Source organism: Triplophysa dalaica, chromosome 8 (genome assembly GCF_015846415.1).
Source record: "Triplophysa dalaica isolate WHDGS20190420 chromosome 8, ASM1584641v1, whole genome shotgun sequence".
NCBI classification, from domain to species: domain Eukaryota; kingdom Metazoa; phylum Chordata; class Actinopteri; order Cypriniformes; family Nemacheilidae; genus Triplophysa; species Triplophysa dalaica.
Genome location: NC_079549.1, coordinates 12580322 through 12608268, shown reverse-complemented (window position 1 = coordinate 12608268; position 27947 = coordinate 12580322). Strand labels below are relative to the sequence as shown.

Genomic DNA, 27947 nt, shown 5'->3' with positions numbered 1-27947 from the left:
ATCCAACAACAGCACACATTTGTTGTTTCTAAGACATTTTTTTCGCCTGCTAGTGGCTACATCTGGTCTTGCCTGAATATGGTGGACAGCATGTCTATGGCAGATGGTGGAACAAGGCACTCATGAGGTGGAGTCTGTGAGCGGTCATGGGCAGGCATAAACAATGTGACATAAGATTGTTAGGGGTTCCCCAACAGCCTGTTTCATGTCACTGTTGTGGTTTAAAGGAGATTACAAAAAGCAGAATAGATGGATTTGTATAATTACAAGGTATTTTTGCACACACGCTGGCAACTCAATTTCCGGTTGATAAACATTTAAAAGTGCATTTTCTGGGATTGCGGCCCTTTGAAGAACAAAAGAAGAAAATTCGAAGGATGTTAGTAACCCATCTACAGTAGTGCCCATTCACTTCTATTGTATGGACACAGAACCAATGCAAGTCAATGTCCAGTCTGATGTGACATGAGACCTTCTTAAATTGAGCAGAGAGTGCTGGGTCCCTTTTGAAAAAAAGTAACTAAAAATAAAATTTTAAGAATGCACAAGTGTTGGAAATTTCCCCAATATTGTGTGATTCTATAATTCCACTCTCTATGTTGAGATTGTTAGTACTTTTGGCCCCAGCACAAGCATTATTAATGTTGATTTGCAGGCCATATTTTTAATCAGAACAATGGTCACAAAGAGAAATGTGAATAACGGTTATCCAGGGCTAAGAAAGCCTGTGATGTAATTGTGTATGTGTACACAAGCCGACTTTAATTCCCATTATCAAAGCCATAGTCTTTTCCACCAGCAGTGCACCTGGGCCACCCATTGAGCACAGCTGGCAAAACTCCAAAAGATATAGCAAAGCATGAGGTGACCTTTTGATATAAAGCCACACATACAAAATTTCAAGGAAGCAAAGAAAGAAAAAGGCCAAAACGAATCCACCCCCTATATGTTTTTGTCCCAGTCTTTGGTGCAAGCCAGCAGTTGTGCAAGCTAACCTTTCTCTAATTGATGTTTGTGCCGAACACACTCACCGGGCGGCCATTTTGTGGTGGGAGGGAGAGCAGACCGCAGCGCAGTAGGGTTCTTTAATGTAGTGCATCTGCTGAAATTGCCGCCTTCCTCTGAGTAAGCAAATGCAACTCAATAAACAAATGATTTCCAGCTTGTTATTTTAGGCTGCTTTTATGTAAGAGTTTGAAATTAACTACTCCAAAATTATGGCCACTACACTTTTGATTTTGGCAAGAGAAGCGTATGGGCTCCACTGAGAGTTCACTTAAGCTTTAAAACTGGCCATAAATCAGTGATAAGATCCACAAAATAACTCTGAAGATGCTTACCATGAATCTGGTATAACCTGGCTGTTTGAAGCTACTTTTTATAAAATTAGTTGTGCAGCAAAATGCAACAGATTGTCAATACGCAACAGATTGTAAATACATTTTAGTCTTCCTTATGGTTTACAAATCACCCAAACGTGATGCTCCAAACTACTTGAGTGTCTTATATGTCTTTCATGTGTCTTATACAATCTGATTTTGCAAGAAAACATAACCATTTAAAAAAAAGTGATTTTGTATGAATTTCTATTAATCAACCACCTAACCCACAAATCATCCAATAGTCACAAATTGCCATGACATTGTGTTGGTCTTATGACCACTTGTAAAATGTTGTCCATGGTCCTGATCCTTTAGAGCAATAGTCCTTAAGGATAGTCTGGCGCTCTCCAAGGTCCTGAAAGAGGCCTTATTATGGCAAGTGTGACAAATACTATCCAATGACTTTGAAGGCATTCGTTGTGTTCATAATGCCACACGTATATTGCATGCGTTTAGTATTTTATGACTCAATGTTTGTCAAAGTATAACTACAAAGTATTTGCTCAAATACCGCCAATCAGATAGGAAGGATGGACTGCCCCCAACAGTGCATTTGATTCCACACCACAGGTTTTTCAGGCGTCACAACTCAAAGGCAAATTGCCTGTAATAGTCCCTTAACCCCCTGTAGATTCTCCCAGCATTTTAAGGCCATTTTTGTTTGCAGTGGAATTCAACGTCCTGACCTCTCTCTCACCACCCTGCAAAGTTAAGTTGCTCCTTTTTCTGGTGTGAGAGCGCCTACTGCAAGGTCATTGATTTGTTCTGGGCTAATGCAGCGCACCTCAACTCCACAACACCTGGTTGAAAACAACACATAAAGAAAAGCTAAGTAAAAACTCACGGAACCAAAAGCACAAGCTTTTTTTCTATGCCTGAAGCCCCAGGCAACTGTCGGGTAAAAACAAGACTCAAACCTAAAGCTGTAATACCTTGCATACAGTAGGGACATGTGTTCCCGTGAGGCCTCCAGGGCTGGTTTGTGTTGACAGATGGACGCAGAGGAAAACAAAGAGTTTTCAGCATTTTTATCATGTATCATTTAGGAGCACTACAAGCTGCTTGATGAGCATGATTTCAGTGAAGACTCACGCACACACAGGCCTTAAAGTAAGATGGAAATATTTTTTATTAAAGTATCAAAACAAAATATGACATTGAAACTGATAAAGTTAAGTGACAGTATTAAATCACTCAATCTGGTTAATCTTCACTATTCTATGATACATTTTTGAGGTCCTACTTTGCATAATTCTGGCTTTTGAATGCAAACTTTGCATCTTGAAAAATCACAGATTGAGACATCACCGAAATATATTCAACAGCTTCAAATAATACACATGTGAGATTACTGGAATATTTTTTCTCAAGAGAAACATATGAGAAGCAGAAGAGTTCCTTTGAAACCTAATCCAATCAAAAATGACATATTACAGATATCCGATTTCTCATTTTGTCTTCCCTATGGGAAAACATCTGTTCTATATTATGTAGGCTAGTAATTTATAACTCCCTTTAATGTGTTTCTTGAATGTAGAATCTTATGTGAACACAAGCCAAAATGACAAAAGAGACAACTCCTGGTGTCATATGACTGGGGACCGAAGCAGGTTAAAGGAGTTGGGTATAGAAGATCAGCCACAGGTGCCTCCTTGGAGCTTTATGTTCTTTAAAGAACATGAAGAAATGTCATAGATCAGAGATGGGTTAATAAAGGATGACCTTCTGCTCAAAGACAAGGTTGAGTGAGCAATGTCTGTCCACTGTCAAAAACGGTTGCTTATATGATCAGATCTGATAACGTGTAAAATATCTAGTGGGTATGGCGACAGTGGTACAAAAGTTAGAAATCGACCACGAAAGGACTCTGGTATAGACAGTTTTTTATTCTTGTAGTAGTCTCATCTGGCTTTACTGAATGTGTTTTGCTACATTGTTTTTGTCTCAAAGATGCTCATTACATGTCCACTGTCGCTGGTCAAATAGTTGTTCTGTGTTGAAGAGGTTGAATAATAACAGTAATTATAAAAAAACACATATCAAATTATTTATAAATTAGCAAAATTTACAATTAATAAAAAAATCAGTGTTCCTATTTTGGGACAGATGCTTGCATAGTGTTTTAATTTCATTTTCCTTATTAATAAGTAATTCTAAAAATATCTGATTATATCTATTCTTCAGACCTTCAGACGATCACTGAAGAGAGAGAGAGAGAGAGAGACATGCACAATGAAACATCAAACAAACGCCTTTCAACAACGTTCATTTTTAGACAGATCTCCACAGATGCACACATATGGTTCAGTGCATACATAAGCACACACACGCTCACTCCTCTCAGGTGGAACAGACCCAACTGCATGCATATTCAATTTGCCGGCGAGAAAAAACAGTCATCTGCAGATGCATATTGACGATTGCCAGTGAGTGGGCATGCAATAGCATTGTTTAATGAACAGTGTGTCTCTGCCTGCAGCCTTACCCAACACTCACTGATGTTGCAGGCAGATGTGGGTAGAAGATCCAAAGGCAGAGAGATGCGTGACATCAGGAGGAATGTGAAGAAACAACCTGTGTCTTTAGTTGGCAGCAGTTTTTCACACATCACCCAAGGCACGTTGATGTTCTCTTTCTTCTTCATCTCTTTCGAAATGTTAACTGAGCCACAGGGAACTAGTGGGCAAGAAATAAGAAAAGATAAGAATTTCTCCCCCTTTATCTCATTTTGTGAACTCTAAATAGAGATGCGTGCCTCTCTCTTCAGCTATGAATCACTCTGCTCCGTGTGAATAGATCTTGCACTTCACAGGAATGGCGTTCACAGATTCATAGAACTTGAAACTGAGGATGATGCCTTTATATGCGAACACCCTGAAATCTGGCATGCATTAAAACCTGGACTTGAGTAATCTGCGCGGCTTTTAGACATTTGATATGCAAACGCAGCACAATCACTGTGAAACGCATTCTCAGCAGCACTCTTAATCTTTTATAATGCAGCGATTTATACATTAGCTTTTGGGCAGTGATTTTAATACTTTCACTGATCTCTGAAACAAAAGAACCTCGAGAAGGCAGAAAGCAACAAAAAGATGGGAATTATCACATAATGCTTCCTGTGCAAATGTAATGTACTGTAATGGAATGGAATGTTGAGTGAATACTGGACAAAGAGGTGTCCAATGGGTATCTTTTAATTAATCCAAAAGAAGAAATCACACAAGTGAACTAAACACAATCAAAACCCGACAATGAACTGAACACAGGCACCAATTTAAATAGGGCAGATAATCAGGGACAAACAGGTGATAGTCATAAAGTTATGATGACTAATTAACATAGGAATGAATAGACAAGAAAACCAGAACTAAAACATAACAGAACCGTGAAAGGGTATAATAATGTTTAAGAAAAAAATCTGTGTGAAGTGGGCATAAAATGGGCTCCTGCAAACACAGACAAAAGAAAAAGCATTGAAAAGAACTGTAATACTTTTATAACAAATATGAGTTTTAATGGAGAGTTCGAGCATGATAACAGTAATGCCAATATTGTAGTTAAATTACCCAGTATGTTCTTTGAACATATTAATCAATGGGTTGGAGATGACATTTTTTCATATGTTTGCCTATAAACCAAAATTTACAAATCCACCTAAAGCCGTTATTGATTTTGAAGGCCTTTAGTGTTGCCTGAGAGACAGAAAGTCACAGCCGGCAGAGTAGAATGTCATGAGGAGAAATGACCACTGATCGATAGAAAAAGACCTCTGATTGCCTCTTACTCTTCCAGACACTGGGCCAAAAATAATCACCTTTCTTTGTTTTATGATGTGAGACACAGAGTAGCACTTCTAAATGTGATTTGTTGCTTCTGTACAAAGTACTCTTTTGCAGCTATTGCTTCAACTTCATAAATGTTATTTATAATTTTATTTATTCATTTTATTGTATGTATTTGTTTGTTTATTATTAAAAATGATACAATGTGAATATTATTTGAAATTAATGAATGCATTAATTAAATTTTTGATGCAGGTCCTATTTTGTAACTTATTCATGAAAATTTAATTGCACGTGCAAGCAAAATGATGGTATTTTTTGTTCAACAGTCTATTATTTTATCACACTATGTTATGGTCTACCGATCATACTAATATTTAGATTTATCTGCTCTTAATTCAGTCTGATTTTTCAATGCAGAACCTTCACACATCTGCATCAATTACAATGATTTTTAGTCAAAATAATGATTGCTTTCACCAATCTATTAAGTATCATCCGATTTTCCATTAATCAATCAAAGAGGTACACTGTCAGTTTCGCCATGTTATTCAAACAAATCAATGCATGAGCGTCCTGTTTACAGTCTTTAGGAAATACAATAGATTTTTTAATGCATTTGAACATGAAACTGCAATAGGACAATGTTATATATATTTTTTTTATAAACAACCACTTGAGAAATATAGATTTGCTGTGCCTGTGCTACTGTGTTTGATCATGGTGTGAAATATAGTCTTTTTCTTCTCCTTCTTGATATTATTCTCTGAAGATCTAAATTCACCACTTCGAGATTCACATCTTAGAACTGTAAGTATCTTGTCAAATGTCAGGTTGCTAGGCAACGTGTCATTTGCTGTCATACACCACTTGCATGTGAATATGATAGAGAGTGGTCCCAAAGTATTGTCCTAAAAGCAAGGAACATTAGATGTTCCTCTATCATTTTCTTTCTATCTAATACTGTGAAATCCCCAGCAATGACAAAGTGCAGAGCAATTACAAAAGCCAAATTCACTCACTTACCTTTGAACAAAGTTTATTCAAAAGACATGCAGCACTTACGGTACGGTATTTACAGTGACCCTCCCGCAAGAGTGAAGGCGGAGCCCCTTTACCATATAATCAAATCACTGGAATTTATGCATTTTTAAATCGCGTAACTTACCAGTGCTATGTCTCTTACTAATTAGACCATATTATGTTGTGTCAAAACTATTGGACTACTTTCACGTAGCCTTGTGACGTAAATCCAACTTGAAATGGTGCAGCTCACTAGGTTCCGGTTATGTATTTACAATGAGATTTTGCTGCCAATGAAACCTTATCTATTTGAAAAAGATTTTAAGTACATACGATATCAGCAACATAAGATGATTTATTCTAAATGTCACTAGGTACATCATCTTTGAAAGAAAATAAAGAAAAAAGCTTAAATGCAGCACAAAACGATAAGACATTTAACCACATAACGCAAAACGCACAGAACGATTTTTACCAGCATAGACTGAAATTCTGTTCAGTGTTTCATGCGTGAGGGTGCAGGGAGCTGACGAACGCATGCAACACATGCTCTTAATAAATGTTTGAATCACTATGTCGTGTCATTATTTCATTGACAAATGTATATATCCAATGCAATTTTTGTCAATACAGACGATAAATGCCACAATGCATTATCATTTTATTTGGCAATTGGCATTAAATCTGCAAAGAATGGCTGTAAATGTACAGTATTTTTCCGTTTACAGGACGCAAAATTCATAATACAGTACCAGGCTGTAAATGCATTGTGGGATTGATTTCCTTTGCGCTCAATTTCTTTCAAATGTGAGCAGAGCCAGTGCCACTGAAGCACTTAATTTGTTAGTGGGATATTCATATGAAAAACATAAGCACAACATTGTATGAAGACATGCTAGTCGTTTCTTCGTGAATAATTTTTTTTTTTAATTTGAGCAGCGAGTTCGACTTTTAATCTATAGCTGCCTGTGACATTACAACTTTGAGACACTACCGACGCGGCAAAAATGAGAGGATAATGCAGCAAGAAGACGGGGAGAATACATGTTGGATTTCAGGATTTTTTTGGATCGGTGTGTTAATCATGTCGTTTGTGATGATTGAACATAAGAAATCAAAATGATAATGCCCGAAATAAGACGTTCTGTATGTTGCTGTCTGTCGGAGCGTTGTGATTTAACTTATCTTAGCCTGTAACGTTACACGTAAAACCCGAGTGAATAGTTCAGTCTGTTCTCAACTATTCACCAATTAACTTTGATATATATATATCTTTTGAAAGATAAACATTAACATGCCTTTCGCACCACCTGCGTTTAATTTTCAATTCCTTTTTTATTTCAGGCTAGGTCGTCTGATGAAGATCGACTAACGTAAGCATCATAAATAGCCTTACAGTTATATTTCACTTGTTCACCAAAACTATGTGGTGTCAGTTTTGTGATAATGCATTCGAATCGGTCTTATCATACTGCCAGCTAATGAGAATACATTGTCATGTTCCTTGCCCCCTGTTCTCCCCCAACTCACCATCATGAACAGCATTGTGGCTGCAGTGGAGTCATTCAGATTCCTGGGCACCACCATTTCTCAGAACCTGAAGTGGGAGACTCACATTGACTCTATAGTCAAAAAGGCCCAGCAGAGGCTGTACTTCCTTCAACCTGCCACAGGAGTTGCTGAAACTGTTCTACTCTGCCATCATCGAATCCATCCTCTGCACTTCTATAACTGTCTGGCTCAGTTCAGCTACCAAATCTGATCTCAGAAGACTATGGAGGGTAGTCTGGACTGCTGAGCGTATCATTGGTACAACAATCCCCACTCTCCAAGAACTGTACTAATGCAGAATTAGCAAAAGGGCTGGTAAAATCACTCTGGACCCCTCACACCCAGCACACTCCCTTTCTGAACTGTTACCGTCTGGTCGACGCTACAGAGCTCAAATCACCAGAACGACCAGACACAGGAACAGTTTCTTCCCTCAGGCAATTCATCTCATGAACACTTGACATTACATGCGGAACGCACAACTCCTTTTTTATATTATTTATTCACCAAAATTGCACGTATCAGACCCGTACATACATAATTGTCTATATGAAGAGCTCTTTTACAAAACGCATTAAACGCCAAATTTAATTTTGCTGTGTACTAAACACTGCACCATCAATGTTTTATGCCAAATCGCTATATTTCCTTGTTTAAAATGTACTGTAAAATGCAATTTCTTTCCAAAACGCTATAAGTCACGATCCTGTTTTTAGCCTAAATGCGATATGTCATCTCGACCAATCAGAATTCGCTCGTAAGTGGTATTTGTATGTGTTAATTCTAAATTATTTGTTGTATGTGGTGAAAAATATTGAAACATGAAATTGAAAATATTTATTTTACTATTTAGTTTGTTACTATTTATTTTGTTTGTCTGTTATTTATTTCATGCATTTGCATTTATTTGATTTATATTAATTTATAGTATGAGTCCCTGCACTCTAAAAAAAGGCTGGGTTAAAATAACCCAATTTGGGTTATTTTGGTAACCCAACATTGGGTCAAATATGGACAAACCCAGCGTTGGGTTATTTTAACCCAGCCAGTTGGGTTAAATCTTTGACCCAACATGCTGGGTTGTTTTATTTAAATCAACTTTTGCTTAAAAATTACATTGACGGTTTAAAACAAACCCGAAATGTTTAAAAATAATAATAACAAAATCACAGAGAAATACTCGAGGCATCAGTAAGAATCAATAGTTTTATTAAGGATCAAAATGCAAGACAAAAGGAATTCATAAAAACATGCAATATGTTATGCTCAATGAACAATAAAATGGCATATAAAACACTTTGATGAAATGTATGTTTATACATATTTAAAGAACATTAATTTCAATAAATTACATTAGTTTAGATTTTAACATATACATTTAACAAGGTTATTAAAGTGGCACAAGTAAATATAAATAGTTAGACAACTTAACACTTCAAAACGCTATAAAAAGGTTTTTACTAAACCCTTGTTAATAGAACCGCATTTATATGTTAAAATATAAGTCTATGCACAAGTTTTCTATAAAAAAAGAAATAAACAAGCGTTATGGATGTGAAAAAGGGACACCGTAACTTTCCTCTTCATATAAACTCACAAAACATTTTAAATAGTGTTAGTTCTTTCGGTTTCAGCACTGCTTAACCTGACATATCCAAGGAGCAGTCTTACTTAAGAGGATTCTTTTCCTAGGAGTTGTAGACAACAGTGTGGTGTGCACTTTTGGAAGTGGATGTCCAGCAGGAGGGTTTCTTTATCAATTTGTTCATCTATAAAGAGACAAGAAAAGAGACAAGAGAAGAATGTAAGGAAACTGGCCAACCCAGAGCACAATGGATTATAATAAACATATAAAGAAGTACATTAACATTTTACCTAAATAATGTTTACCTTTAAGCCTGTTATGAAAACATCCACGTTCCAGTTGACATTCTCTTGAATAGAATGATCCATTAATATTAGCTGTTATTCTGCAACCTGTCAGTGGGGGGAAAAAGAAGAGTGGGATCTAGGACAGAAAGCGAAATACAGTCTTAAAAAATAATATTATAAACGTTAAAACAACCCTTCACTAATTCGACACACTCGGGAATAAGTTTAAGTCTAAAAAGAGCAACAATTGTTCGTCTCATATACCCAAAATTAACTATATCGCATTGTTAACCACTAACGTTATAAGAGCCAGCGGCTATTCCCGAAGCAATGGCCGAGATAGAGCTGCTCTCCACGGAGACACGACCGCTGACAGCCTGAAGCTCACACCTCCGACAGCGTCTTAACAAAATCTCAAAGAGGCGTTATGTTTATATATAAATCACGTATTTGAGTTCTTAACAACAACATTCTCGTCTAAAAGACTCTTAAATCTAAGTTCCGTCACCGAACATTAGCGGTATTTATAAAAAAAAATGAGCTGGATGTTTGCTTTTGCCACGTCGCTCTCGTGTCGACCTTAAACTAATATCAAGTTGCGTAAGTTACTGAACTAAATTCCTCACACAAGTCACACATTTCAGAGGAAATGTTCACCAAAAAGGAAGTTTAAATGATTAAAAAGCTGTAAATTAGAACAACGTGGGCATAACGTTACAGACTAGCTATCCAAAGCTAACGAAGCTAGATTGTAACGTTACTTTCAAACCTAATGCGAACAGCCGAATTTTGCATACTTTTGCATTTTTTTTTACAGTAATAGTTTTATACATTAAAAACTCGTAAAACATACCTTTTATTCTCCGAATAAGAGCTTTCCGAGATGAAGTGGATCAAAATGCCCGCGAAGGTAAAGTTTGTCTGATGCGTAGAGGAGTGGGAGGGGTTTACTCTCTCAACTGTCAGTCAATTGGACCAGACTGGTAACCCAGCGTTTGGGTTACTCAAAAAATGACCCAACACTAAGAAAATAACCCAACAAAATGACCCAACAGGCTCAACCCAGCTGTTGGGTTAAACAAATAACCCAGCATTTTTTAGAGTGTGATGTCATATGTTTCATGTTCTCTTGTTTGTTTGTTTTTAAAATGAAATAAACCAACATTTTTTAAAAAAAGATGGATTTGTAGCGTTTTGAAAAAAATAAAAAATAAATTTGAATTTATAATCGACAATATTGTTGATTCATTTAACAATCATTGTTTAACATGTTCAGACTGAGCCAACAGACAATTTTAACAGGATACATTTAATATTAACAAAATGTATGGGTCTAGGTAAAAAAATGTAACTTTACATCTGAAGTCTCCAGAATGCCTCGACCATTTAAGTGTAATAAAAGTTTTTTTTCTCGTCAACACTGACCTCACATATATCCAGGCATCACCGCAACTCCTCAGGAGATAGGCTTTGTCATAATATACTACATTTGAACTTTTCAGTACAATGTGGTCTGATTCGATTATTGAATGTGGTGATGGTGAAGAGCAGTTGGATATTGCTTTAGATATTTTTTGAAGAATATGGCACTGTTTTATCTCAAATTGCAGGCATAGCACAGGGTAAGTGAAAAATTAACTAAACTTGGAATTTCTGAAAATGATATCAAGAACGTTGTATACATTATGAAAACTGATGATCTTTTTCCGATGTGTAATGCCAATGCAGTACACACTGATAGGAGGAGAAAGTCTTTCTATAAAGACAATTTCAATTATGTTGAACCTGTCCCCATCCGCCTAGGTAAAAGTGAATCTGGCAAGGAAAGCTTTGCTCAGTTCATTCCCATTAAGCAAAGTTTAGAAGCTCTGTTCTGCTGTCAAACAGTTGTAGAACAACATAAGAATTCACAATCTGAAATTAAAGCAAATGATGTCCTCTGCGATGTATGGGATGGCAGTAATGTTGATGAGAATGTGCTGTTAAAGTATGTTACAGATTCATTGGCTTTAATCTTGTATCAAGACGCTTTTGAAGTGGCAAACCCACTTGAATCCGGGAAATATAAAATTGCAATTTTGGTTTGATGACTATATCCGAACAAATTCTTGAAGGACATTTGATTCAGAGGGAGAGAAATAGCAATAGACATAAGCACAATAATAATTTTTGTTTGTTTTCTGCCTTGTTGATGCTTTCTCTACATCAACCCGGAGCGTGGATCAAAAGCCAAGAAGGGGAAAGTGACTTCAAAGAATAATGGCCAGGTTGTGCAAAAAGAGAACACTACTGCGAACCCGGAGGTCTTCTGAGAAAACTTACAGAATTTGAATGGAATTTTGTTTAGTGACTTCAACTATCCACTTCGATTGGACAAAAAAAAAGTAAGGTTCCTGCATTGTTAATGATGTGCTGTTAACTGTTAATTGCAATAGTGAAATTATTTTGTACAGCTGACATTTCAGCCCAAATGTTTATATAAATTCTGGCCTTTGAATCAGAAATAAACATTTTAAATTCTAAGATTATTGTTTTCTATTTTCCAAATTTTATAGGCTTACATCATTTACTTTTGGGGTTGAATTTAAGAATATATTGTGTGCACAAGATAATAGTAAAAGAATCAACATCCTTTGTCATGGCAGAGAGTTAGACAGTAAACAGAACAGTTCAGCCATAGCAGCAGAGATCTTTCAGGAATGGGATAAACCGAGATGATTGATGAAATTACGTTTAATTTTGAACTATAAATGACATAGAAATTCACAAAGCTGATGATTTCCCCCACATTAATTCTGCCATTGTTATACTGGTAGTACACCGACAGCTGCATTGCGCATTGCAAACTCTGCGCACCTAGGAAGGAGGGACGCGCAGAGTGTGAGGATCGAAATAGCTGCTTACCCATACAGTAACAGATTATATTTGATCGATTGCCAAAATCTGAATTTAGCCCTTTGGTACATAAACACAATAAAACGGCCGGCTTGCAGCAGACCAAATCAGTACCGACTCCCTAGTCACCGGGATTTTCCACTCCAGTCCATGCACGCTGTTATCAAGTCATAAACTTTTAAATACAGCATATATGTAACAATACGGACAATTTATATAAACACAAGCAATCAATACATAGTATAAACAAGAGGTCATTATCATTTCTTAGTATAACACACATTTTAGACCGCCACTATTCGCCATGTTAGCTCCCTGAATCTTAGTGCAGAGCAAAAGGTGATTTGCTGAAGTTAGAATGTGGCCCATTGGACAACAAAAGCGGAAGTTAACCGATTGGCTTGCGTAGATAGTGGCCGGAGTCCACATATTTGTGGATTGTGCGCACGATTTGACGTTAGAAATGTTTCAAAATCCACAAATCTGTGCACTGATCCACAAATGCGTGCAGCGATTCACAAATGCACAGAGAGCAATCCACAAATGCACAGAAAGCTATCCACAAATGTGAGGAAAGCGATCTACAAATAAATATTATTAAAATACATTTGTAAATAATTTTTATTTGCAAATCTCATTGTATTTATTTGTGAATTCCATTCATTTTTGTGGAACGTCTGACATGTATTTATGGTTCGCTTTTTGTGCATATGTGGATTTAAAAAATGTTAGTGAAATTCTCTATATTTATTTGCGAATCGTAGTTTATTTATTCAGAATAATGAAACAAATCTGATCCCATAGAAAGCGGTCTGCTAAAGATCTGGAGATCTGGAAAACATCTGCTGTGGAAAAACATATACTAAACATCTTAGAAAGAGTAGTTTTACATCCATTCTAAATCATAAACATCTTACAGACGTAATCTAGATGTCTATATGACATCTGACAGCAGACATCTCCGAGGCGTATTGCAGATGAGCAAACAATGTAGTGCAGATGTAAATGCAGGTGTGAAATAGGCATTAGTCAGATGAAGTGTGCTATCAGGGTATTATTCGGGAGTTGAGTAGGCTATAGGCTACATATATTAAATATACCAAGAGGAACTTCAGCTAATTTAAAATCCGTCAAAACAACAATACAGCGAGTTCATAACAATGTACACAATAAAACATCTTACTAATAAGACTGTCAAAAATCGTCCCTTTCTCCTGACATTTTTTAATAGTCTCTCTGGCTCATTGCACTTCTCAGACAAGTTTAAATTAGTTTTTATTTAGGAAAACAACATCTCGATCGCAACTTGCATGGTGACAGGGATGGTTAAAAAACTTTAGAGCATAGCCATATAAGTGACATCTGGACACATCTGGACATATTTTAACTTACTTATTTAGTAAAGAATGCTGAGATTATTATGTTTCAGGACAGGCTTTTCTCCATAACGATTGGATAACCACAACGAAGGCAAAGGAGACTGTAATCACCAAACAGCGGTAGGCAAAAATGAACACCAAAAAGTCCTATCAAACATTATTGGCTGTAATCTCCACACTATTGATGAGATCTATGTCTTACGTATGCAGAAAAAAGGGTTAACAAATTTGAAAGATCCCTTACATCCAGCCATTCACCTCTTTATGCCTCTTCCTTCAGGTAGGCGCCTTAGAGCAATTAAAACTAAATTCACACGTTTTTAAACAGTACTTATTGTAGTATGGTTCAAGCTCTCAACTCCTCTGGTATTTTTGAATCTACATTTTACTCTATATAATTGATGGGACCAATACAGTTGTGTTCAAAATAATTCAACCCCCACTGAAATTGATTGTTTTGGTCGGTTTGAAATTGATTATGATCATTCAGTCATCCTGCTTACAATTAAATCAAAGAGGCACGTGTAGGTCAGACAAATATAACACAACATTTATAATGAAATAACCACAAATGTCTTTTCTGAGCTCACATCATTATCAGTTTTATTCAACCCCCAAGTGACATTCAATCTTAGTACTTAGTACAACATCCTTTTATAGTTATAATAGCTTTTAAACGTGAAGCATAGCTTGACACAAGTGTCTTGCAGCGATCTAAGGGTATCTTCGCCCATTCATGATGGGCAAGAGCCTCCAGTTCAGTCACATTCTTAGGCTTGCGCACTGCAACTGCTTTCTTTAAGTCCCACCAGAGGTTCTCAATCGGATTTAAGTCTGGTGACTGTGATGGCCACTTCAAAATTTTCCAGCCTTTAATCTGCAACCATGCTCTAGTGGACTTGGAGGTATGCTTGGGATCATTGTACTGTTGAAAGGTCCAACGTCTTCCAAGCCTCAGGTTTGTGACGGACTGCATCACATTGTCATCCAATATCTCCTGGTACTGAAGGGAATTCATGGTACCTTGCAAACGCTGAAGCTTCCCAGTACCTGCAGAAGCAAAACAGCCCCAAAGCATGATTGACCCCCTGCCATGCTTCACAGTAGGCAAGGTGTTCTTTTCTTCATAGGCCTTGTTCTTCCTCCTCTAAACATAGCGTTGATCCATGGGCCCAAACAGTTCTAATTTTGTTTCATCAGTCCACAGAACACTATCCCAAAACTTCTGTGGTTTGTCCACATGACTTTTGGCATACTGCAGTCGACTCTTCTTATTCTTTGGGGACAGCAAGGGGGTGCGCCTGGGAGTTCTGGCATGGAGGCCTTCATTACGCAGGGTGCGCCGTATTGTCTGAGCAGAAACTTCAGTACCAACATCTGACAAATCTTTTCTCAGTTCCTCAGCAGTCACACGGGGACTTTTCTCCACTCTACGCTTCAGGTAGCGCACAGCAGTCGAAGTCAGCATCTTCTTTCTGCCACGACCAGGTAGCGTTTCAACAGTGCCCTTTGCCTTGAATTTGCGAATGATGCTTCCTATGGTGTCTCTTGGTATGTTTAACATATTTGCAATCTTCTTATAGCCATTGCCCTTCCTGTGAAGAGTAATCACCTGTTCTCTTGTCTTCCTGGACCATTCTCTTGACCTCACCATGTTTGTAACCACACCAGTAAATGTCTAGAAGGAGCTGAGTATCACAGTCATTTTAAAGCTGTCTAATTGGTGCTTATTAGGCTTTATTGCTGCTCCCTGATATCCACAGGTGTTTTCAATACCTGATTGAAAACACTTCATTGAACCTCTGTTCTTCAGAGTGGTAGTCTTTAAGGGGTTGAATAATTATGTCAATGAAGAATTCACAAAATAAACATTTACTACTGTATTACAAAACTAATTGATGTCATTTTAGTTGCATATGGTTCTTTAAGAAGTCCTTGTAGGATTTCATTCTGAATACAATTACAAATGTACACTAAATTCCCTAAAACCATTTACAACATTGGGGGTTGAATAATTTTGAACACAACTGTATATAAAACTTAATTTATGCATCTGTGTATGTATGTATCCTATTTTTTGATATTATTGTGTATGAGCACACTAAGCTAATTCCAAACAACTTGATGTTTGGCAATAAATAAATAAATCAATTTATTCACGTCCCCGAGGTAGTTCGGATAAACGGTAGAAAATGGAATGGAATTTATTCACGTCAAAAATACGATTTTTGGGGGACCCCCACCACGCGGGTCCCCCCGCAGTGCGTGCCTGTCCGTTACACCACTGAGAGTATTTTTAATGTAGTCTACATTTTACAGTATATAACATGCATGAAAGATCATGTGATTTTCTAATAATACACTGGTGTACTGAATAACCTATAGTATGACTTTTAGTTGAGTTTTAACAGCACACAATGTTTTAAAGGAGGCGTGAATGAAAAACACATTTTTAACTCGAGCTTTTGTTAAATAAAAGGGAATCGTATTAACGCGAACATCATGTACGTGTCAGAACTGAAAACGTGCTTGCTACTGAGATCTGTTATTGACGCCAGGTCCTGGAATACACCTATCTATAGGTTGAACACAACCTCCACAGAATAAAATCAATGACTACTTCTCTAGCACCGCCCACTTGTTCGCACATGATAGAACCAGTGGCGCAGAACCAGATAGAGCGAGCAAGCAATAATAAACATGGCGTTAAAGATAGCTAAATATTGTGCCATCCCTGGTTGTGGAAGAATACAGTCACTGCACAACCCTCCTTCAAATTCCGAAATTAGGAATGCAGGGTTAAAGTTTATTTTAAAGACGTTCCAGCTCATGTCGGAAAAACATGTTTGGAGGTTGGTTCTGAGGATTCCTTCGTGAACAAGGCTCAGATCGACTCTGAATTTGTGGAGAGTTTAAAATTAAAAAGCAGTGCTGTGCCTGCAATAATGGATCCAATAGAAATAGCGCAGCAATCTTATGCGAGTAAAAAATGTTTGTACTGTTCATCACTATGCTTTGTTAGAGATTGCTTGATGTAAACGGAGCACTTTTCGCACTTTTTAATCACTTTCGGAGATAAGAATTACTCGGGTCCTCTAGTCATTTTTATTAATTGCAAACTTTGTCTCTGATATTAAACCCGTGCGAATCGCCATCTCTGTGATTTGGTGGGCTCATACATAATTTTTCAAGGTTTTATACATCGTTTGCAAATAATGGAGGCTGCTTTGAAGTGTTTTGGTATTATTTCGGGTGCTGTGTGATATCCATAAGTTCTGGGATTCTCCAATATGTTTATTTATCATGGAAACTCTCGTAACATTTGAGACCCGCGATCGCTGTGATCTTTTGTCCTGACAGGTACGGTCATATATCATTAAACGCAATACAAGTATAGCTTATAAAAACTATACACAAAGCCTTGCCATCACATCCGGGAAATAAGTCAGTAAATTTGAGTAAAATCATCCTGTGCGAATTCGTCAAAAGAAGTACTGATGTGGGGAGGTCATTTATAGATCACAGGAGGTCTCCAGATAATACTTATGCTGTGCGAAAACTGTGATTGGTGCTAATGTGTAACCTAACGTTACGTCTCGAACCAAATTCACAGAAGTGTCTTCAATGTGGCATGCCCATTAAAACTGAGCGTTGGCAGAGCTGGCCTCAAAACCTGGTTAGAAAATAGCCTATTACTTATTGATTTTGATGTTTTTTTATGTAAAAAACATGCGAACGTCATAAGTAGATCTCATATAACAGTACAAAACAATAAAGAAATACAGTTCAACATACCTTTAATGGACATAAAAGTGATGTTCAATGAGTACAAATGAGATGTTCAATGAGTGATGAGTACAAATTATTCAATATTTGCTATAAATGCCCCCTTGGGTTAAATGAAACCATAAAAAAATGAGGGATATGGACAAAATGTGGACAAAATTATTTTGGGAAAAAGGAAAACTATGTGTGTATATAGTATAATTTATAAAAAGCATTTTGAATTCCCAGTATTTTTCAATAAACAAAAAATAATAAACAGTTTTCAAAGACACCGCTTTTGAAAGAACTATAAGTGTATCTTATAACAAAGAAAACAGTCAAGATTTATTTTCCTGTACATAAAGCATCTAAAAGCAGTTATCATTCATGATGTAAATCATTCAATCTTTGTCAGAAACATCATGCTGGCTGTCACTTTATGCTCTTAAATGTCTCTGAACAGTGACAGCAGTATGATGGATTTTTTCTTGGCTTGCTAGTGACTGTGGTTTAATGGCAAAAGTCGTTGATAGTGTGCTGTGATCTCTAGGCACAAACAAAGTGACATGCATACTGCTGACATTTAGCTGTTGCCCTGTGTCACAGATGGCACATTGCTATGTGGGCATCTCATAATGACAAGCACCGGGCCATCACAACATACTTATTATTAGTGGCTTTCAGAGTAATAGCCATAATGACACCATCATGAGTTTCTCCTGATGAAAACAGATGCATCAAGCCATGTGGCATCAAATGAAGATTGCAGTTATATGTCAGCCGATCATTTAGTTACATTTGTTAATAAATAAGTAGTCTTCAACTGCACACATCTTTCAACTTCTATCTACTCATATTTAATAAATTGTCCGAAAGGGTCTGCGAAATGAATAGCATATTTATTGTGGTAATCAACTATTTAGAGGTCCAGTGTGTCATTTTTTGGAGGACCTATTCACAGAATTGTGTTCAGGGTTGTATGAAGACCTTACATAATGAACCGTTATGTTTTTTTTTATAGACTGAACTATTTTATCTTTATACACTCTGGGTCCCCTTACATGGAATTCACAATGTTGTTTCTACAGTAGCCCTTAATGTACAAACTGTTACAGAGCACGTTTGTGTTCTCTCCTCCTGCAAAGAAGCAAAAAGGTGATGACATCTTAGTCCTATGTCAGTCAGCGTGGTGCTTTGAAAGGGAGGGACGGAGTGCAAGTTGGTCTTGCTGCATTCTGCAGTGGACATCCAACACGACCCACGTGACAACCAACCCGCCTACATCCAAGTGTGATGTCAGAAGCCACTGCCATGTCAGAAGATGCCACCATTTATGGGCATGGCTTCTGACGTCACTCTTGGATGTAGGCTTGGTTGGATGGCCGTCGCAGGCCTTAATGAAATGCCTCTCATGGAGTGAGTCGATGTTTACAATTCAAAACCTAACCACTAGATAGCACTAAAATTCATACACTGGGCCATTAAGATAAACTTATTCATAATCAACACTACATGATCACAGAGAGCTTTCCTTTAGATGTTCTTTTTTTACAGACATGCAATGTGGACCTTTAGGTCTTTATGCATACCAATTTGAATGTCATCCTGCTGCGATGTACAGGAATAATTCAAAACATATTCAAAGAAATTGCACCGTAAGCCAACTTTTGCTTTAAAATTGCACATCTTTTGAATTTACTACCGTCCCCGTAAATGTTGTCACCGTGTGAATGTAGAATCCAAGCCATGTAATTTTATCACATCTTATTGTGATTTGACTGGAGGAAATCAGCAGGCACGCTTCAGCAGCTGAAGCTTATCTGTCAGGGCTGCCTTACTGAGAGCTGCACCTGCTGTCTGAGCTTACCAGCAAGGCATAAAGCATGAATGAGAAACAGGCATGAGCAGTGGCACACAGATGTTCTTCTCCCCCAGGTGCCTGCTTCCTTTTTTTGGCCTTCCTCACTTGGGAGGCACTTCATAGGATGCTGCATGTTGCTGTGAGTGGTGGAAGACGAGAGAAAAGTCAGAATTTGTTTTCAAAGGGGACAGAGCCAAAAACAGAACAGAGACAGTATGATCGTATGACAGTGTTGACGTATGATCACAAACGCCACATTTATAAAAGTAGAAGACAGTCAGAGCAATGTCATCACGATAGGTACGAAAAATGGATGGTGAAATATAGTTTTTCAAATTTTGAGGTCTGAATCCCTAACCATCATGTCTATTAATCATAATTATAAACAAAGCCTACTAATGTTATCATCTTATTTGCTCTCTTTTTCTCTAATTTGTTTTGTTCGTACATGCAAACTATATTATGCTTCTCAGATTTTTCAGTTTTGCTGCACTACTTACTCATCTACAAGTTACTTTGGATGAAAGTGTCTGGTAAATTAATAGATTGAAAATATGAAATACATTGAATGTTTGCTTTGAGAGAAAAGTAATAATTTGTCATAATTAACCTTTACAACAAAACATTATATAGTATGCATAATTATAATAGAAATTACCGGTCTCTGCCTGTATATAAATATTGGAATCCCATATATAACTGTTTTTGAGTTGTCTGTGGACATGTTATCTTATCGAAGGAAAATAATAATTGATCCCCTTACGGACCATATGTGAGACAGTGGTCTGTGGATATAAATTCAGTTATCAGTATTGAAAATGTTATATACATATACAGTAATTGTAGTCTAGAAATGGCTCTTTTGCAAAAATGAATTTAACCAAAACTGGGAAAATGGCCCTTTGATTAAAAGAGGGTCCCAACCCCTGGTCTTAGCTCGCTCGCTCACTAATATATATAGTATCACCCCCTCCAACCACCTGGAAAATCACTTGGCCCACCTTTCATCTCATATCTGGAGCCGGGCCTGGCTTTTCTCAAAATTTTGCCTCTGCCTTGGCGCTTATCATAAATACACAAGAATGTCTCTTTATTTGCGCTGTAATAGTTTCCTCTTTCAGCCTGCGCTGTTTATAAGATGGCATGTAATGCAGAACTGTACGAAACATAATGGAGTTATGATGTCTCGGCATCCATTGTGAAAGAGCTCGGTTATTTATGACGCGCGTGAGGCTCGCAGAGGAGAGGCAAAGCACATTTAATTTCTCTCTAGATCAGAAAGACAAATTCTATTTACTACTCCCAGACAGGGACATGAAGAGAGATGGAGAGAGAAGAGAAGGAGGCATGGCGAGTGATGGAAGGTTTTAATAGGTCATTCTGACAAACCTCATTAAAAGCTCTTGTGCGAGGCCAGGGGAAACCCTGTTGAAAATGGTCAGTTTATACCATTTTACAGGTGTATTTTTTCCCTCATCAAGAAGATGAGATGATGTATCAGTCTGCTGAAAATAGAGCTGGCATTTCAAAATGAGCTAACAGTATAAACAATATATAACAATACACTCTTGGAAAAATGCAGATATACGCAAGTTATTGGAGGATAAAAAAAAGAATATCCTTATGGCATAAAAAACGTTATAAGTGTAATAGTGAAGAAATGTCAGTAAAGAGACGTAAGCTGAATGAAATGACATGCTTCACTAGAGCGTGAACATGCAGCGTTAAATATGTTATGTTATCTTCAGACATTATACAAAAGCATACTGTCTTCAGGTCAAGTCAAACCCGTTGGAAATGTTAAAGTATTTATCCTACAATAGTTGTTTCATTAAACTTGGATTAGAAAGCTGCATATTCTAAAGTATACATGGTTATAAAAGTAAATCTACAGAGATACAACAGCAGATAAACTGGAAACATGAAAGTGCACTATGGCTTTACTGTAAAATAATCAGCTAAAAACTTAAAAAGATGGCTTAGTTATTAATTTAAATCAAATTTACTTTGCAACTCATTTGAACTAAAATATATAAATATTATTTAAATATGGTATTTCATATAATCATTTAATTGTTTCATAAATTATGTTAGATATTAGATTTTGTTTGGTCAGAGTTTTATAATTTAATTTCAGTAAAGAGACACCAAATAACATGTGTGTACGCTTTTCTATACGGTTATATTTTTGTGTGCAAAAAAATTATTTAACAGTAGCCTAACAGTTTATTATCTAGCTGCCTGTACAGTATATTTATAAAAAGATTATCTATTGCTGGATGTGATCTGTTTTTATGAGAACATCTTAAAATGTACAAAATTTAAATAAACAGAAATTGATTGACCTTCATCGACTCTCTGAGGAGAAAACAAAAGACATTCCTTGTTACTTGGGCATAATTAACAGCGATCGACCGCGCCTCCTCTTTTCTCCGATGCAGTGATGGTTGTCCACTGAGGCTACAAAAAAACATTACCACACGACCAGTGAGTGCCAGAAACTCTAAGTGACTGAGTTGAAAGTGACATATATGAAATGAAACCTTCTACGTAATATTGGCAGATGTAATTTGGATAGCAATGCATTTCTCTGCTGTATTGACCTTATATCACTGTCAATCACTGCACTGGCAAGTGAATGAGACAAGGTAAAGATGCGACGACAAGACAGAACTATTTGTGCCAGCTGTTGAACCATAACAAGAATAACTTGTGAGACAGACAAGCTTTTAAGGCACTTTCACTATTTCTGACCATTTTAAGTTAACATGAAATTATAATGAATGCGTTTAAAAGCAAGAGAGAGGAGAGCAACTGATTTGAGATTCCAATCACAATCTAAAGAGCATTTAGCGGGGGTGATGGAAGGCACTTATTAACATGCATCTAACGCTCAGCAGCAGGAAATTCTCTGGCTAACATTCAATATTAGGTCTTTGAGACATATTAAGACACATAAAGCCCAGATTTACTGAGATACCAAATAATTGGTCATAATTTCTTGCGTAATCTAACAAATTGGGCATGCATTTCGTAGGCGTTTTAAACGTTTTACTAAGAGTAATCACGCAAATAGCATATGCCTGGTTCTGGTTAAATAAACCCACTCATGTGGAAATATTACCAGATACATTTTTGCAAAGCAAATTCAGTGTTCTCACTAAATGTCTAGGGTTTATTACATGAAATTGATATGTTTCAATATGAATTAATTTAGTTAACTCTACAAAAATATTTATACGTCATGTTTGGTCAGTTCTCAAAGCACCAATGACACTTTGATGCAAAGTGGATTTATATTACTGATAAATCAGTTGTGTGCGCTGCTTAATATGTTTGTGACTCAATCTATGAAAACCATGCAAATCTCAAAATTGTATTATGAGATAATGAACATCATAGTTTGATTTCAATCTTTTACATACCTAAAAAACGATATCCAGGTAAATATAAAAAATAAAGACATTATATTTTTATAATATATATATTTATGTTCTTGTACTATTTTGTAGATAAAATGCTTCTGCAAAATGGAATCACAAAAAAAATACATAAGCGAAGTTTTCACATTTGCAATCCTATACTACTTTTTTGAATGTTTGTAGCATCCGTCAAATTCAATTTTCGAGAAAGCTATTTTGCTGTTTTGACTTAAAGGGAATGTTCACCTAAAAACAAAAATTGTGTCATCATTTAAACCTGTATGACTTTCTTCCACAAACCACAAAATATATTTTGAAGAATTTTGGTTACCAAACAGCGACGGCATCCAATGACTTGCATTGGTTTTGTGTCCATACAATAAAAGTGAATGGGTGCTTCCACTGTTCGTTTACTAACATTCTTCAAAATGTCTTATTATGCGTTGTGGGGAAGAAAGAAAGTCATACAGGATCAATATGACAAGAGGGCGAGTAAATGATGACAGAATTAGTGGGTGAACTATCACTTTGAAGATGAGGTAACATTTTAGTTTTTTTACCGAACAAGTGTTCTTAGTCCCTTATTGGACAATTCTCCCAGAAAAGCATGCCCACGGGTCAACCAGTCAGCGTGAGAGAGTGAATGCTAATCAATGCCACTTCACTCGCCTGATGAAGCTTTAGCAGTGTTTGTGGAGATCATTTGAAACTGATAGATGGTCCGGTCCCAGGGCTAAAAGATGCCGGACATGAACTGCACACGGTAAGTCAAACTAAGTCATATGTCTGTGTTTTGTTGGCAAATACATGTATGTGCATAATGTAAACAACACAAATTTGTAGTGAATATATTTGATGATTTACTGTGTGCGTGTGCTGTAGACTCGGAAACTGGGACAGGCAAGGAATGGGGGGCTGACGGCACACTTACAAAGTGCAACAAAGGGTTCAGGACAAGATGTGGGTAGAGAACCCAAAATCTTTCCTCAAGTAAGTCACTATTCAGAAAATGACTTGAGGAAAAGTAAAAAAGTAGCCTATGCAATAAAAAAAACTACTCAAGTAGTATGTGATTATATAGGCCTACTATTAATAAAATGTATATGAACGTCACTACATATATATGTTTTTACTTATTATATATTTACTACACACAGAGACTAAAACATATACAAACACAGAAGATTTAAGCATTTCATTTAATCTAGTACCACTCTCAATGTAGCCAACACAATTTATACTTAATAATTATTATGTCAAACTAAAGTGAACCTAGAGAGTTTTGCGTGCATTTAACTAAACCCAGATATCTAAGATGATCTAGATCAGCACCAGTGTTCTAATACAAACTGATATTAGACCAAACTAGTGTTTTCTCATGTTGTATCACACATATGTGTGTGTTGTGAAAAGCTCTTACTTGTAAACATACAGTAAACAGTGAACCACACGCCCATCAACAAGTTGTCCTCCTTCTGTTCTTCAAATGTATATTTCTGCAAAAGCCCACGTACGTTTCTGTATCTAACTGGTCGCGCGCAGGTTGTTAAATTTCGCGCTACGAGGAGTGAGTATGCGCGGCATCATGTGATTCAGATCGTTCTGCGAACTGAACAACTCATTTGAACTGATTCATGGACCTATTCAAACGGTTTGAACCCGTTGTTCAATTAATGCTTTCAAAAGAATCAATCAGTCGGGAATGCAGGTAAAAAGAGAAGACAACCTTGAAAGAAACAACGCATTTTAAAATGCATATTTTAAAATGAAGGAACATCATGCATTGTAACGAAGTAAAATAACATATTTTCTATTATAAATTTAATCAAGAGAAAAATTACCCACTTTCAATTTTACTTTATAAGTACATATTTTCCTAAATGTTCCTCAAGTGAATGTAACGAAGTAAATGTAGCGCGTTACTACCAGTGGCGGATCTAGAAAATTTTGCATGGGGGGGCAAAGGGGTGGCAAGAGGTCTTGGCAGGGTGGCAGGGGTAGGCCTACATGGAATCCCTATATATGAATTGCTTTAAAAAAACAAACACAAAAACACTTTTAAACTTCATTAGTTATTGTTTAATCATGCCCTTACACACTATACATTATAGCCAATGCATATAAGTGGCATTACATATTATCCTACTGAACGGCAATTTATATGGAATAAGAATAAAAACATACCATGTGGTCCAGGGGGAATTGCAGGTCTACCCTCTTCATCTCTGTCATCTTCCTCCTCCTGATCCCTCCCTGCCTCTGTCCCTCTCTCTGAATCTTGAGCCTCCTCTTCATCCCTCACTGATTCTTCTTTTTCCTCATCTCCTTCACTTATTTCCTCATCTCCTTCACTTATTTCCTCTTCTCCGTCACTTATTTCCTTGTCCCCTTCTGTCTTCTCCTGCTCTGACCCTCCTGGTCTCTCCAGTTTACTGCCTTCTCCTTCATTTCCCTCACGCTCTTCCTCCTGTGTACTTTTTTGAATTTTTTTTGCAAAAAAGCTGGCAATATCCCCACTTTTAGCCTTCCTTTTCATGGTTAGGCTGAGACTCCAGCTACTTTCTTCAACTACTCTTGTCTGCAAACAACGTCAATATGTGAAAACCTCTGGTTATCCTTTTATTACATTACACTACACTGTAGGGCCATGTAGTTAATAAGTAGCCTATATAACAAATATAAAATCAGAAAGATTTATCACATGCACACACCAGTTATGTTTAGACTACTTAATTCTATTGTATTTGTTATTTCCCCAGTTGTAACCTGGTTTCATTGCTGTGATATCTGAGAGGAATTGGATTTAATAGGACTGCTTAGCTAATCAAATGATCGATCTCCTAACTGGCACTGTATTGTGTGTTGTAACGTAACAGCCCAAACTAAAATTGGGTATTTTTATTTAAAGTAATTAATGAATTATTAAAGCAATTTAAGGGAATACAGAAAAAGAAAGGCTTGTTGTATTAGTGCAATAATTGTAACTATTTGCAACTAATATTTTATTTTTAATTTACATAAATGAATCAAGGAAATTATAGCATATTTTCAATTCAAAAAGGCAAAATTTAATAAATAAATAAAAAAAGTTGAACTTTTCTATTGTAAAACAGTCAAATATTAAATGATCTACTTACATTTTACCAGGCATTTGTTAACTTATTTAATAATTTTGACATTGATGAGCTAGACCGCTGAACTTTTAGTCTTCCTAACAACAAACAGAGCGTTGCGTAATGTAGTGCATCAGAGCAGCATTAATAATAATATCAAGTGAATCTCTTATCTGCATCTTAAGTTTATTGCCAATAATAATGACAGCTTTGCGAACGTGAACTCGGTGAGCTCGCGCAAAACACATCTTCAGCACAGCGACTCATTTAAACGCCTCTGATTGGCCGATGTGATCAACAGACATGTCTGTGATTGGCTACAATGCTCAACGTTGCAAAAGCACGTCAAAAGTACCTTTAATGCAAAGGGAAAAATATAAATAAAAATGTAATATGCACTGTTCATGATTAGTTAATCGAGGCCGCTGCAATCTTATTCACATTTGTTTTTCTGATGAATTGTTTTGCTTTGTGAGAAAGACAATTTAACAAAATATTCGGGGCTTTACTAAAAACTTTCGAGGCTTAAGCCCCCTTGGCCCAGCCCTAGCGCTGCCCCTCAAAATTTTATATTTTTGTTAAGCTGTTCTTGTCTTTACTAAAATCAAAATCAGGCTAATCAAAGGGAAGAGTGCTCTTACAAATCACGAGGGAGCGATTTGACCGCTGATTTTGCCTAACGTAATAGACTCGCTGTTTTTGCTGATGCTGAATCGTCTTTAGCATACAATACATTAATTACAAATGTAACTTTAAGTTAAACGTGTGTTTAAACTACACATGGGGAAACTCACTTCACCTTCAGAGGATCTGTCCGGGGAAACTCAGTCTCGTCGGGTTGCAGGACCACGCACGACTGCAGACTCGCTGTGTGTGTGAGCCAGACTGAGCGAACGCCGCTCTGCAGGTTTGAATCAGGGACGTAACTAGTATTTGAGGGGCAGGGGGGAGGGGCGAATAATACATTTAAAATTAAAAATTAAATTGTTCACTTTTGGTAAATGTATTGGACATAGTGGTGGGTTGTTTTTGTAAGTACAGTTTTTGGATCATCAAAGTTAGGGGGGCAGCTGGGGGGGCAAGGCTCTAGAGTGGAGGGGCACCTGCCCCCCCTTGCCCCCCTGTAGATCCGCCCATGGTTACTACCCACCTCTGTTCAGGACAGGCGGCATACAATCCAATACACATGCAAGAGTCAATGCAGGGTATCAAACTCAGAAAAGTTATCCACAATAGAAAGACTCAGAGATTACCTTCCTAGCAAACCAAGAGAGAGAGCTTCACCCATAATGAAAGGGGTCCTCCACCCAAAAATTCAAATTCTGTCATTATTTATTTACCCGAAAGTTGTTCAAAACCTGTATAAATTAGTTTGTTCTGATGAATACAATAAATATATTTGGAAGAATTTTAGCAACTGACATTAATGGGGCTACCATAGTAGGAGAAATTCTAGATATTTTTTTATACACAAAGTAAGATATTTTGAATTTTTTAGGAAAAGCAAACAGTTCTAGGGCACAATTGACTAATATTATTTTTTTTCAACTGGTAGTCAATGGTTGCTAACATTTTCCAAATATCTTTTATTGTGTTCAACAAAAACAAAGAAATGTATAAAGGCTTGAAAAAATTTGGGGGGAGTTCATGACAAAATCTAACAGATTACAGTATATTTTTCTAGTTAAAACCTTCATTTTCTATTGTCATGCTTTCTACACAACTTTTATATTCTCATAACCAATACGGGTAGTTTTCCACATTTATAAAACCTTACATGAATAATTTTTTATTAAAATATAATCCTTTAATGTCTTATTATGTATGGTAATAAAAACCTGCTTAGGCATCATGACTTTGGTTTTTTGGTTTTGCCAAAAATGCTTTGGGATTGACAGT

The 27947-nt window shown here is 36.8% G+C and overlaps 1 protein-coding gene across 1 annotated transcript; it reads right to left on the bottom strand.

The window, feature by feature from the left end:
• Nucleotides 1–56: 56 nt before the first annotated feature.
• Nucleotides 57–26905, bottom strand: LOC130427597 (uncharacterized). The gene is made up of 4 exons (XM_056755140.1): nucleotides 26843–26905; nucleotides 25120–25513; nucleotides 3868–4058; nucleotides 57–134 (listed from the first exon to the last, which is right to left on the bottom strand). The coding sequence occupies exons 2-4, from the start codon at nucleotides 25469–25471 to the stop codon at nucleotides 57–59; spliced, it is 621 nt and encodes a 206-aa protein (XP_056611118.1). The 5' UTR covers nucleotides 25472–25513; nucleotides 26843–26905.
• Nucleotides 26906–27947: the final 1042 nt, after the last annotated feature.